We start from the raw sequence: 13,590 nt of genomic DNA on the forward strand, positions 1-13,590 counted from the left end.
CGCCTCAAATCTTCACCACTAACGATTGACTTCAGATGGACGCAAGGAACGCGTGCAGTTCGACAAGATCACAGCACGAGTCTCAAGGCTGTGTTACGGCCTCGACCCAGACCATGTTGACCCTGCCGCCATCACCATGAAGGTCATCTCTGGTGTCTACCAGGGTGTCAACACCGTCCAGCTAGACGACTTGGTACGGCTTTCGATGAGTTCAATGTCTTTCCAGTGGCTAACAGACGACAGGCTGCCGAGACAGCAGCATACATGACCACCACACATCCCGACTACGCCATCCTCGCTGCGCGTATCGCCGTATCAAATCTTCACAAGCAGACACAAAAGCAATTCTCTGTAGTTGTAGAAGAGCTGTACAACTATGTCAACCCCAAGAACAACACCCGCCAACCCATGATCTCTGATTACATCTACAAGATCATCATGGACAACGCCGACGAGCTCAACTCGGCTATAGTCTACGACCGCGACTTCAACTACCAGTTCTTCGGCTTCAAGACGCTTGAGCGCTCATATCTCCTCCGCATCAACGGCAAGGTCGCCGAGCGCCCACAACACATGCTTATGCGTGTCGCTGTCGGTATTCATGGAGCCGACATTGAGAAGGCCATCGAGACCTACGACTACATGTCTCAAAAGTACTTCACACACGCCTCGCCCACACTGTTCAACGCGGGTACACCATCGCCACAAATGTCGTCATGCTTCCTCATCGACATGAAAGAGGACAGCATTGACGGTATCTACGACACACTGAAGACATGTGCGTTGATCTCCAAGACTGCCGGCGGTATTGGTCTCAACGTCCACCGCATTCGTGCTACTGGCTCATACATTGGTGGCACCAACGGAACATCCAACGGTCTCATCCCTATGCTCCGTGTTTACAACAACACTGCTCGCTATGTCGACCAGGGTGGCAATAAGCGTCCTGGTGCTTTCGCCATCTACCTCGAGCCATGGCACGCCGACGTCTTCGGCTTCCTCGACCTGCGCAAGAACCACGGCAAAGAGGAGGTTCGTGCTCGTGACCTTTTCTACGCTCTGTGGATTCCCGACCTGTTCATGAAGCGTGTCCAAGACAATGGAAACTGGACACTCATGTGCCCCAACGAGTGCCCCGGTCTTGCTGATGTCTATGGTGATGAATTCGAGGCTCTTTACGAGAGCTACGAGAAGCAGAACAAGGGCCGCGAGACTGTCCGCGCCCAGAAGCTCTGGTACGCCATCCTTGAGGCTCAGACCGAGACTGGTAACCCCTTCATGCTTTACAAGGATGCTTGCAACCGCAAGAGCAACCAGAAGAACCTCGGTACCATCCGCAGCTCCAACCTGTGCACCGAAATCGTCGAGTACACTGCTCCTGATGAGGTTGCCGTCTGCAACTTGGCTTCTCTTGCCCTGCCTTCCTTCGTCGACTACAAGCGTGGCGAGTTTGACTTCAAGAAGCTCCACGAAGTCACACAGGTCGTCACCCGCAACCTGAACAAGATCATCGAGGTCAACCACTACCCAGTCGAAGAGGCACGCCGCAGCAACTTCCGCCACCGACCCATCGGTATGGGTGTCCAGGGTCTCGCTGATGCCTTCCTTGCCCTCCGCATGCCTTTCGAGTCCAATGAAGCGAGGAAACTCAACATTCAGATCTTCGAGACCATCTACCACGCTGCTCTCACTTCCTCATGCGATATTGCAAAGGAACTTGGTCCCTACGAGACCTACCCGGGATCTCCCGTCTCTCAGGGTCAACTGCAGTATGACATGTGGGGTGTCGAACCTACGGACCTTTGGGACTGGGCTGCCTTGAAGGCAAAGATCGCTGAGCACGGTGTACGCAACTCCTTGCTCATTGCGCCTATGCCAACTGCGTCTACATCACAGATTCTGGGCAATAACGAGTGCTTCGAGCCATACACATCCAACATCTACTCTCGCCGTGTGCTCGCGGGTGAGTTCCAGGTCGTCAACCCATGGTTGCTCAAGGATCTCGTCGACATGGGCCTCTGGTCTGAGAACATGAAGAACCGTATCATCGCTGATGGCGGTTCAATTGCCAGGATTCCCAACATCCCCGAGGAGACCAAGACGCTCTACAAGACCGTGTGGGAGATCTCGCAGAAGAGGATCATTGAGATGGCTGCTGACCGTGGTGCATTCATTGACCAGTCCCAATCTCTCAACATCCACATGAAGGAGCCTACCATGGGTAAGATCACTTCCATGCACTTTGCTGGCTGGAAGGCTGGTCTCAAGACTGGCATGTACTACCTCCGTACCATGGCTGCTTCAGCACCTATCCAGTTCACTGTCGACCAAGAGGCCCTCAACGTCGTAGACACCAACGTTGCTCGTGCTCTGCCCAAGGTACGAAAGCAACCGGGCTTCCAGCCTGAGGCTATTCGACACTCACCTGTCACTGCTTCGCAAACCCCATCTTCGGCACCTCGTCCAATGTATGCCACCAAGCCTACCAACGGCGAGGAGAAGAAGGAGGAGGAAAACGGTGTTCCCACCCCAGATGCTACCGCAGATGCTACTCCAACGCCTGTCACGGAGACCCGCAACGCTCTCGCAAGCAAGCCTTTCAAGGCCGATGTGGAGGAGGGCGCGAGCCCAAAGATGGTAGCTGCTGATGCAGCCGTCAAGCCGGACGAGGAGATCACCAGGAAGGACAAACAAGAAGAGGACTCCAAGGATGACAGCGAGGACCGGGATGGTGACATCTATGCTGAAGCCGCCCTTGCTTGCTCGATAGAGAACCCTGAGTCCTGCGTCATGTGCAGTGGTTAAGCACTGCAATGTACATCTATAGGGCGGGTTTAGGTAAGAGCAGCGCTCTTACGCATATGGTCTTTCCGATTGTTTTCGGCGTTGGTGGTCTTTACGCGTAGGTACGCTTGGATTAACGCAAGGAGGTATGAGCTCATGAGTTGGATGTGTTTACTGTCAAGTCATAATGTTTGTAGCAAACACAAACGTTCTTTGGAACACGATTTTTCCGCAGCAATTGAGTTTCGCCCACACCGTGATGTCGTCGATCTCCCCACGCTCCAGCATTAGCGTGACACGTTCCGAAAGCCGCGGCTTAATTCCGAACAGGAAGCTACATCTTCCCCACATTGCGCCCTACAACACTACAACCAACACGCGCCCTTGGAAGTACATACTACTCGGCGTACCTCTATAAACCACATTTTGAAGTACTGCATACCGTACGCATCATTCTCCACTCAATTCCCTCTACCAAGAAGCTAACACGCGCACCTTCTCGTAGCTCTCCCCAAGCTCAAGCTCTCACAGCCGCAGCCCCACACGCCCACCTACTTGCTACGACACATACATATGTTTGCCCTCCGCACCTTGCGTCCCGTCATCGCATCTACGCTCGCAACAACATCATCGAGATACGCACCGCTGTTCCATCACCGCACAATGGCCTCGTCTACCAACGCTCCACTACAAGAATGGCTCATCATCGTGCCTGATCACAAGGATGCGCTGCAGAAACGGATTGCGGCTCGTCCGAAACATCTCGAGGGGTTGAAGGCGGATAGGGAGGATATGTGGTTGTGGGGTGGTATGTTTACTTCCCTCCCTTGCACGTGAGAGGATAAAGCTAATGCCATGTGTTTGCAGGAGCGATGCTCGAGGAACCCATCAAAGAAGGCGATACAGGCCCACCTAAGATGAAGGGCTCGGCGTGTCTTATTGGTGCTAAGACGAGGGAGGAGGTTGTGGAGAGGTTGAAGCAGGACGTTTATGTTAAGGAGGGGGTGTGGAATTTGGAGGATATGCAAATTATTCCGTTTAAGAGTGCGGTTAGGAAGGCGTTGTAGGAGTGTGCTGCGGGAGGAGGTATAGGAAGGAGGATATGGTTATGATCTCTGCCAATGGCAGTTGCGCATCTCATCGCTAGCCGCCAAACTGGTATCTCTCCATGCACTTCCCCAGAATCTCAAACCACGAAACTACGACTTTGCGGGTTGCGCGCTCGCAGTGCCATGTGATCTTATCCAATCATTCCTCGCTTCGTATTCCGGCTTCTGCATACATGTCTTATCCTACATGTATTGGCGATGCAGCTCAGTGGCGTTGTGTAACGCGAGCCTCCAATGATACGTCTTTTCCGGGGTTTGGCGCTGACAGCAAATAGATCGCTGCACGACTCCGCACTGATAGCTGATTCTGCATGTACTATTGGACATTATGCACTTGTCAATGTAATGAGCGCGTATTGTACAGAAGCGACATGTAGGTCTCAGCCTACTTTGGTTCCCGACCGAAGGCTGAACATCTTCTTTCTCAAGCATTCCGCGTGATATCTAGCTCGCAAGGCCGCTGTCTTGTGCGGTGGGTACACTTTCTCTGACCTCGTTGCATACCCTTGCACACCAATCATGGCACCCATCGTTCACATCATCGACCCGGATCCGGATACCGTCATAGTGCTCAAAAATCCGTGTACAATCTTTGCGCCTTGCGATCCGGAAGAAGCAAGTCCAAAGCAAGCCATGTGCGGAGGACCAGTGCGTGTATATTACAAGAAGATGAAGAAGAAGAAAGGGAAGAAGTTGGGGTATGTCAAGAGAGACCACCGATCAAGCACAACAAGTTTGTCCTAACTCAGTACAGTGATGAGCACCCACAACCATCCACGTCTCCACTTCATCAGGAACCTGCACTTGTCGAGACTCCTGCAGACAGCAGCATGTTTAACTTGGATGGAGGGTCCACCGCGCTTGCAGAACCTTCCTCTGCTGTGCAGCGTATGCCGTCACCGATCTTACCGGAAGAGCCTGAGGAGGAGTCGATTCATTACCATGTGTCATCACGCCACCTGATACTTGCATCGGCTGCATTCAAGCGAATGTTAGCACGAGACGGGTTCGCCGAGTCTGTTCGCAACGAAGCCGATGGACTTTACCACATCACGGCTCACGACTGGGATGCCGAAGCCTTCCTCATTGTTCTGCGTATTGTTCACGGTCGCAATAAGCTGATTCCACGAGAAGTGTCCTTGGAGATGCTTGCCAAAATTGCTGTGCTAGAGGACTACTACAACTTCGGAGAGGCTCTCGATGTGTTCACTGAGGTGTGGATCCGGGAGCTTACACAGAGACCTATACCCCAAATGCACGGTAGAGATCTGGTTTTGTGGATCTGGGTTGCATGGGTGTTTGGTATTGAACAACAGTTCACGAAAGCCACGGCAACATCCATTAAGCAGATCACTCAGTCCTTCAGGACATTGGATCTCCCCATTCCTGCGATAGTATCAGGTACGTGGATTTACAAATCGCTACAGCCAGACATGTTCTTACGCACAGCAGATGAGATCGACTCCAGGCGATACCTGGCAATCGAGTCTCTTCTTCAGGGCCTCTACAAGCGTCTTGAGATGTATCGAGCGACAAATTATCAATGCCGGTACAATGGGGATCCTAATATCTCTTTCTCGTGTGGCGCTTTTCTTCTCGGAAGTTTGATGAAGGGATTAAGTTGTATGGGTCTTGATCAGCCTCGACCTGAGATCCCGTTCCGAGATCTGAGCTTCAGCGTACTTTGCGACCAGTTGCAGAATATGGATTCGGCGCAATGGATGCCTTCCATAGGTTACGACTACCATCCATGTAACCTGCAAGCAGAATTGGAGCATCTTACAACAGATGTATCGGGTTCAATCCAAGGCTTGAGCTTGAGCGAACTCAAACATAGGTAGCATATGTAGTGCAATGCGAATGATCGAACACGTACAAGGAGGATGTTCTATTGCTCAGCCAAATCCACCCCACAATTCTCGCCGGAAGTGACGATGAGCACTAGGCCACATACGACCTAGTGGCGAAACAGGGGTCCAATGTCCGATGTCAGAAGTCGGGAGTGACATGTCGACGATCATTCAAGCTGCAAACCTCCCTGAACATCGACAATGCCACGATGAGCGAAAGCCAGAAGCTCCTGCATGAGCATCCTTCCGACAGCGACTCAGAACCCGAACACGAGCGCAAAGCAAGTCCGCGACACCTGTCTCCATCGCCCTCGTCATCGCGAACCACCTCCGTGTCTCCAGCACCACCCGGGTCACGCCCGAATGGCAACATTAAGCGGCAGTCGTCGTTCGCACAAGCTCGGCCTGATGGCGCACCGAGAACGCCCAATCGGGTGCGCTTCGAGGAACCCAGGAGGAGCATGAATGGAGACAACAATGGCGGCGACTGGCTCGAGCTGGATGGGGACGACTACTTGGATGGCGGCGATGGGCGAGAAAGAACGCAGCGACTTCCTCTACTTACTGGAATCGAGGCGCCGAGTGTCACAGTCGCCGAAGAATCCTTCAACCCGGAAGACCATCTCGAGAATGCGCGACCACGGAGCGGAATGCGGAGCGCGTTCATGAACATGGCAAACAGTATAATGTATGCCGTCGAATACGAATATATGGAAGGGAGCTGACAAGAAGCAGAGGAGCTGGTATCATCGGGCAACCATACGCTGTTCGCAACGCAGGCCTCGTGACAGGCACCGCCCTCCTCATCGGCCTCACCATCGTGGTAGACTGGACCATACGACTCATCGTCATAAATTCCAAGCTCAGCGGCACCGACTCGTTTCAAGCCACGGTGCAACACTGTTTCGGCAAATCAGGGTTGATAGCGATATCCCTCGCGCAATGGCTCTTGTATGTTCACCTTACGACATGTGGAAGCGAGGGTATTGACAACATACAGCGCTTTTGGTGGCATGGTCGCGTTCTGCGTCGTAGTCGGAGATACAATACCAAGGGTCTTGGATTCGATGTTTCCCGCTTTGGCAGATATGCCGTTTCTCTGGCTATTAACTAACCGACGGGCCATCATGATCCTGCTCATTCTTGGCATATCCTTTCCCCTCTCGCTATACCGGGATATATCGAAGGTATGCTCCATGGTCCACATTATGATCAGGCTAACAGTATGTAGCTTGCCAAAGCCAGCGGCCTGGCACTGGTCAGTATGACCATCATCATAGTGACCGTAGTCACGCAAGCTTTCCGCGTACCCGCCGAACTGAAGGGCCAACTCCGCGGCAACCTCATCATCCGCCCTGGCATCTTCGAAGCAATTGGCGTAATTGCTTTCGCCTTCGTCTGCCACCACAACAGCCTCCTCATCTACGGCTCCCTCCGCAAACCTACGATCGATCGATTTACACGTGTTACACACTACAGCACCAGTATATCTTTAGTCGCATGTCTTGTCATGGCTCTAACAGGCTACTTGACCTTCGGAGACAAAACCCTCGGCAACGTGCTGAATAACTTCCCGAATGATAACCTCATGGTCAATATTGCGCGACTGTGTTTCGGCCTCAACATGCTTACTACGCTTCCGCTCGAAGCCTTTGTATGTCGAGAAGTCATGACCAACTATTGGTTCCCCGACGAGCCGTACCACCCGAACCGCCATCTTATCTTCACGACCTCGCTCGTCGTCTCCGCCCTCACTCTCTCCCTCCTCACCTGCGATCTCGGTATAGTGTTCGAGTTGTTCGGCGCAACATCTGCATGCGCATTAGCCTTCATCCTGCCGCCTCTTTGCTACATGAAGCTGAGCCAAAGAAGCTGGAAGACGTACTTGGCTGGGGCTGTTGCGGCATTTGGAGGTATCGTTATGGTCATCAGCATCATCAAGACGACGAGCAAAACGATGATGGGTAACAGTGAAGGGGCTAAATGTAGTTGATCTATATTGTATCATATATATAGCGAGCATTGGGTGGCGTTTTGGTATACACGTTGCATGTGCATGGCGCTGAAGGCCGGTGGGGGTCACCGACCTTGTTAGACAGAATCTTGGAATACCTAGGTACATTGTTATCACTTGCTGCCAACAAGCACATGCATTGTCGCATCGCCAAAAATAAGGCTTGACGAAGACTATAGTCGTCTTCCTCGGCTCAATCGGCACCAAATTTCTTGAAGTTGGAGTCTCCTTAAGCTCACTAGCTTTCCTCAAATCCGGTACACCAAGTGCCTCCGGCACCAGATCCGGCGCAGGACGCGTACTCACAGACCCACAACAAACTTCAACACCACGCTAAGCATCAATTCACAATATCGCGATGACCGTTTCGCGATGACCGTTTTTTCTGGTCCCCAATTCATCTCGTAGATTAGCGATGACGATGCGGCTGCTTTCTGTGATGTTGGAGGCGCAGATCACCCCCTGCTTTGGGGCATTGACGTCACGCAATGCAGGTTCCCGAACCCTGCTTTCGCGACTTTGACAGACAGCTGGGAAGACACGACGAAGGAGCGCTATGACAGGGAGGACTTCACATATAAGACCCGGCATGTGCTTTCCGAATCTTCAACTCTAAATCTCCAGATTTCATCATCTCCAACGTCTAGCCAAGCACGCATCTCGCAGTCCAGATATCCTGTCGATTATCTTGTAACTTCTCATAACTCCTATACCAAAAGAACAGCATGCCTCTCTTCGGATCCAAGCGGGAGCCCAGCCCCCCTCCTGCACCTCCTCAGAAACACTCCATATTCTCTCGGCGCCGCTCTTCTTCCCCTTCGTACAGGGATTCGCGCCATAGCAGCTCCACCAGCCGCACCACCACGACATACACCTCGTCCCCTAAGCGTACATCCGGCATGTTCAGCCGTGGCTCCGGAGACCCTAGCATTGCGACCGCGAAGCAGAGTTTGATGACTGCTGAGGCTGCGGAGAGGGACGCTGACCGTGCGCTCTTTGTTGCCAAGAACGCTGTGAGGGAGGCGCGGGAGCATGTTCATCGTTTGGAGCGTGAGGCTGCTGAGGAGTAAGTACTACCGTGGGCAATGGGTACGATGTTGTGTGGTTACTGATGAGTATACAGGGCGAGACTTGCGAAGATCAAGCAGGGCGAGGCCAAGGCTCTCGGCAAGAAGGGCAAGCTGCTCGGAAGACACGACCATGTCTAGATCGACCCAATGCGCCACCCTTTGGAACGACCATAGATACGGCGGGTCTGGCTGGTTCTCATTTCCTTTTATCACGATGTTAAATGATGTGAAGCGCGGAGTTGTTGGATTTCTTATGTCGCCATGAGCGCTTGTATAATACCCCTGATGTCTCTATGCATATGCTATTCTGTTTGTCTACCGTTTATCTCACCTTGTGCGTCAGTTTGAGTGATCACGTCAGCCTGGCAAACGTCATTCCATTGTCTGGGCTCACATGCTCTACCACGCCTGATAGAAGATGGCAAACAGACCGGCGGTCTCGTGGATGCGAGCATGTTTTACAAACACTGTCTCTCTACTACTTATACCGCAGGGAGGCCTTCCTACATATAACAAGGTAGGTAACTCATGGGCTGCTCCATCAGTAGTAAGTCTTCTTATGTATCCTCGTCGCCGTTGTGCAGCCCACTGACCTGATAGCAGAGACTGAGCGCGACCACTCGATGCGAAAGCCCATACGCTAGATTCCCCTCCGGCGGTGGTCGTGTGAAAGCCAAAGCAAAACACCAGACGACGGAAAAACTAGGAGGCCTTGCGTTCGCCAAAATGAAAGGCCTTCTCGACAAACGCACAAACTCCCTCATCGCCCACACACCACCGATATTCCCACCCCACCAACACAACTCTATCTCAATTCTTTATACCCCTCCTTCTTAAAATTATACCACTCTCTATACACCCTCTCCATTCATTCACAATGGCTCGCACCAAGCGCGAAGCGCGCAGGGCGCCCAACTCCATCGGCGAAGCCAAACGCGACATCGCGGCCTACTACGCAAAGCTTGTCCAGGACAAGAACACACCAGCCCGTCGCCATGCACTCGCGTACTCTTCGCTGCCTGAGGAGACGCCTATTCCCGTCGGTTTCGTAAGTTACCATTACTCCAATTCAAGGATAAGCAACCGCTAACTTCAACCCCTCTTGAGACCAGCCAAGTCATCAAGGAAGCGCAGAAGTCACCGCAGACGCGCGAACTAGATGAATTCAACCGTCTCGTCGCCGCTCGCCTGGAGAACAGGGAGACATCGGTTGAACGGGCCTTGTTGAATCTCCTCCTCGAGCGCGAAGCCAAGATAGAGCAAGAAAAGCTCGAGCAGGCGGCTGCGACTGAGGCAAAGAAGCAGCAGTGGGTTCTCGACGGACAACGTCGTCGCCAGGGCATCTTGTCCGCTGGCGGCGACCCTGTCTGGACTAGACGTCATCTAAACAGGGCCTTTCTGGGCTACGGCGACAAGTCAGATTCCGACTCTGACAGCGTCTTGAGTCCCTCTGAGAGCGACATCGACGACCCCGACTCGGGTCGTATTCGGGAAGACGGCACTGTCGGTGGCAGAAAGACTCCTCGTGGTCCTACGTCGACTCCCGCTCCTGAGGTGGTCGAGGAAGAAGTAAGTCCGTCCATCCGATCACATATACCATCATTACTAACATGAGCCAGGTCAAGGCCAAGATCACCGACGCCATCTCGACCCTCACGTTCGAGAAGGCATCAGACTGCCCTCTCTGGATCGGCCACCTCGAAAAGCCGCTCCCACTCCCCCACCTGACCCCCCTTCAGAACGAACACGTTCTGAAGCGTCTCTACCACGACGAGATCGCGCGTCTGAGCGCCCTCCGCGACACCCGTGGCCCTCCCGCTGGACACCCTCCGGGCGGAGACTGGATGTATACATCCTTATATGGTCAGACGCAGCAGGTGAAGGAGGAGGCGGCTGGAAGTCATCGGGCTGCTGCGAGAGGCTGGTGGACGTATAGTGTAGATGGTGAAGACTTGGAGGAGGTTTGGGAGAAGTGGCCGGTTGGCCTTGATGGGACGCCGGTGGGCTGGAGGAGGGTGAACTGGAAGGATGGGACGGTGGGGACTTCTCTGGTGAGGAACTGGTTGGAGAGGGAGTTGTGGGCGATGCCCGAGGAGGATGCGATGGAAGGAGTTGAGTTTGAGTAGGCAGGTGGCTGGCTCGCGTGTCTTCCTGACCATGTACGGATGATGCGAGGATATGTAGTTGTGTTAAGATACCATAATGAATGCATCTGTATGATGATGACCTCACTCAGTAGATAATACCACATTGGTTCATGTCAAGTGTCTTGCACCGATCACGAGGGAGCCTGTCGTAGACAAAGGATTTCAGTGACCGCAACCATGACATCCTCAAGGTCATGTCGCCTCTGTTGAACATATTGGCCTTGCCTGACACCTCCAGCATCCCCATGTATAACCCTGGCGGTGATGGCATCCATCTTTTGCTCATCAGACTCAGATTGTGTCCTCCTTGCTACCCTCGTCAACAACCTTGTAAGGAATGCATTCGCCAACTCGATACTTGATCTTTGTGGGATTATGCATAGCCCTGCAGTACCCTTGACGCATACATTGCAATTCGCTGATCCTGTTCGTGCTTGTATGACATCTACGTAGACGTTTTGATCCATTCATGTATGATACATGCTAAAGCTTCTACGGTCTGTCTTCGTGAACTCTGGCCTGCGAAAGCCGCATGGTGTCTCAGCTCCACATTGTAGTGCCCTGGTCATCTTGGTATGGTCCTCTTCGTAAACCCAAAGCCGTCCGCCGTCCTCATGTCTGTCTGTACAGGACCCTGGACCCTCAGCCGCTGACATGTGTCCTACAAGATGAGGTGGCATTGACATGCTGCAAGGCCTCGAATATGCATCCCTGGATGTCTCTAATATGGAGCTCTACTGTCGATTGCGGGTTCGGGCTCTTCGGTGGGCTGGGTTTGCGGTGAATCGTCGTAGGCTGTTCGCGTTCTCGAGGCAGTAGCTTTATGGTAGCGTAAGGAATCTGGACCAGGAAAGACGGAAGGTATAGGTATTGGTGTAGGCAAGTCCGGGGGCGTTCGATGTTCGGTAGCTGCTCATGGGCGTGACGCCGCAGGCCGGCGCTGTGGTCTTGGTGTTGCACCGCCCGCCACCTCCGCGGCCAACTCGATGTTCTCAAAGCCGCAAGGCAGTGATTTGCCCCCAAGTCTCGAGGGTCTCTCCGTGTCCGAGCTGCGGTTCCACAACCACTTTGTCAATTCTGTCCAAAAAACTGTCAGGAGAAAGATACGGTTCAGGGCTTCGCTGCTGTGCTCCCTCGACCCTCATAGACATCTGCTACCGTGTTGCATGAGCCTGCCAGCTCCCCCACGTGAAGCTCCCAGCGAAAAGTTTGGTGTTCCTCTGCTACCTCAGCTGGTTTTTGCGGAGGACTCTCGGGCAACCCACCCCCTCCACGCTGTATCTTCACCACCACCAGACCAAAAAAAATCTGGGGAGTGCCAAAAGCAGCGCAGAGCTCACGATATCCTCCTCAAACTTTTCTGGTGTTTCTTTCTCGACGTGGTGGAGTTGCACTCCCACATTTACGCTCTTGGGGTGAGCCTCCGCCACCGCGCACGGTCGCAACTGCTCCTCTGCTTCACCCCTAGTGCTATCTGAAAGCTCAGGGTCCAGGTTATTGAGTCTCCCCTCAAGCCTGTCTATACCTTAACACCCCTCCTCCCCAGAGCCCGAAGGGCAGTACGACAAGCACCGTGAAGCCCGTCGCAAGCTCCTCCAACTTTCCTGGTGTCGATACGACGTCAGGGGCATCTGGAACATCCATTGATGCCAAGTGATGGTGAGCGTGAGGCCGCGAGCCTTAGCTGCGAGCCTGGCGGCCTGGCCAGGGCTGCCATATAAGCTCATCCACCGACCTCCCCCTCCAACTCTTCAATCACCCACCACCACCACAGCTATATGCAAACTTTTGAGCTCGACAGCGCCCTTGTGGCTTCTTGTCGGAGCGCAGCAAAGTGCTCCACATGAGCGGTCTGCCCCACGATACGTAAGTCAATCCTCTACTCCGCTCTAAGTCTCTTCGTGCACTCTCTAACAATCTCATCAGCGCCGGCGGGCGAACGCAAGGCTTTTTCGAGCCTAATACGTGCACTCATGCACGCTTGTGCGCTACATCGTCGATGGTGGCGTGCCTGGTAAGTCATACTCACACTCCTTACCTGCTTGAGCACTGTACTCTCTTCGCGCTCTGTACTGTGGATCGCGAGATATACCCATCCTGCCCTAAGTCGCTGCGAGGCGCCTTCAACACCGCCTTTGGCAACGTCTTGCTCTCTCCCCTCCAGTACTCTTTTGACCTCTCTTTTATAACCTTGCTCCATCTCTTGCATACTAACATACTATTCAGTCTCGCCTTCGGGCAGGTCCCTCCGCACTCCTGACCAGCACAAGCCCACCGGAACTGGGTTTGCCATCTTCTCGTCCCATGAAGAGGTATGTACCGCATTAGTAATCTACCCGCTTTTGCTAATATTGAAAAGGCTGCGGAATCGCTCTGCATGAATGGGCGGCTCATCAACGCCACACGCTTCGCTATGAGGTGGAGTCGGAGTAGTTCGTCTCTCGTCAATTCCAGGCCGTTGCCCTGGAGGTATTCTACGAAGAGAACTACTTCGACTTCACCTCCAAGACATCATGTCGGGCGCCGCTCAAGGTATGTGCTCTGTTAGCAATCTCCGCACTAGAACTTACTAACCCAGCTCAGGGAGAAGCATGCCCGCATCGTGGACCTCAGCAA

At 53.3% G+C, this 13,590-nt stretch overlaps 6 protein-coding genes across 6 annotated transcripts; all 6 read left to right on the forward strand.

Annotated features, from left to right (window-relative positions):
• Window positions 1-136: 136 nt before the first annotated feature.
• Window positions 137-2,805, forward strand: RNR1 (ribonucleotide-diphosphate reductase subunit rnr1; the record flags this gene model as incomplete). Its single annotated transcript, XM_051431182.1, has 2 exons — window positions 137-193; window positions 244-2,805. 2 exons carry the CDS (start codon window positions 137-139, stop codon window positions 2,803-2,805), a joined length of 2,619 nt encoding a protein of 872 aa, XP_051294316.1.
• A 642-nt stretch (window positions 2,806-3,447) lies between these two features.
• J4E90_001597 (uncharacterized protein) lies at window positions 3,448-3,851 on the forward strand (the record flags this gene model as incomplete). Its single annotated transcript, XM_051431183.1, has 2 exons — window positions 3,448-3,592; window positions 3,652-3,851. The coding sequence occupies 2 exons, from the start codon at window positions 3,448-3,450 to the stop codon at window positions 3,849-3,851; spliced, it is 345 nt and encodes a 114-aa protein (XP_051294317.1).
• Window positions 3,852-4,412: 561 nt separating this feature from the next.
• J4E90_001598 (uncharacterized protein) lies at window positions 4,413-5,734 on the forward strand (the record flags this gene model as incomplete). The annotated part of the gene is made up of 2 exons (XM_051431184.1): window positions 4,413-4,591; window positions 4,648-5,734. 2 exons carry the CDS (start codon window positions 4,413-4,415, stop codon window positions 5,732-5,734), a joined length of 1,266 nt encoding a protein of 421 aa, XP_051294318.1.
• A 218-nt stretch (window positions 5,735-5,952) lies between these two features.
• On the forward strand, window positions 5,953-7,736 carry J4E90_001599 (uncharacterized protein; the record flags this gene model as incomplete). Its single annotated transcript, XM_051431185.1, has 4 exons — window positions 5,953-6,431; window positions 6,479-6,694; window positions 6,744-6,930; window positions 6,975-7,736. 4 exons carry the CDS (start codon window positions 5,953-5,955, stop codon window positions 7,734-7,736), a joined length of 1,644 nt encoding a protein of 547 aa, XP_051294319.1.
• Window positions 7,737-8,656: 920 nt separating this feature from the next.
• Window positions 8,657-8,965, forward strand: J4E90_001600 (uncharacterized protein; the record flags this gene model as incomplete). The annotated part of the gene is made up of 2 exons (XM_051431186.1): window positions 8,657-8,823; window positions 8,881-8,965. 2 exons carry the CDS (start codon window positions 8,657-8,659, stop codon window positions 8,963-8,965), a joined length of 252 nt encoding a protein of 83 aa, XP_051294320.1.
• A 739-nt stretch (window positions 8,966-9,704) lies between these two features.
• On the forward strand, window positions 9,705-10,953 carry J4E90_001601 (uncharacterized protein; the record flags this gene model as incomplete). Its single annotated transcript, XM_051431187.1, has 3 exons — window positions 9,705-9,875; window positions 9,935-10,396; window positions 10,447-10,953. 3 exons carry the CDS (start codon window positions 9,705-9,707, stop codon window positions 10,951-10,953), a joined length of 1,140 nt encoding a protein of 379 aa, XP_051294321.1.
• Between the last annotated feature and the right edge of the window lie 2,637 nt (window positions 10,954-13,590).

Source organism: Alternaria incomplexa (assembly GCF_024043165.1).
Source record: "Alternaria incomplexa strain BMP 0042 chromosome Unknown scaffold_2, whole genome shotgun sequence".
NCBI lineage: Eukaryota > Fungi > Ascomycota > Dothideomycetes > Pleosporales > Pleosporaceae > Alternaria > Alternaria incomplexa.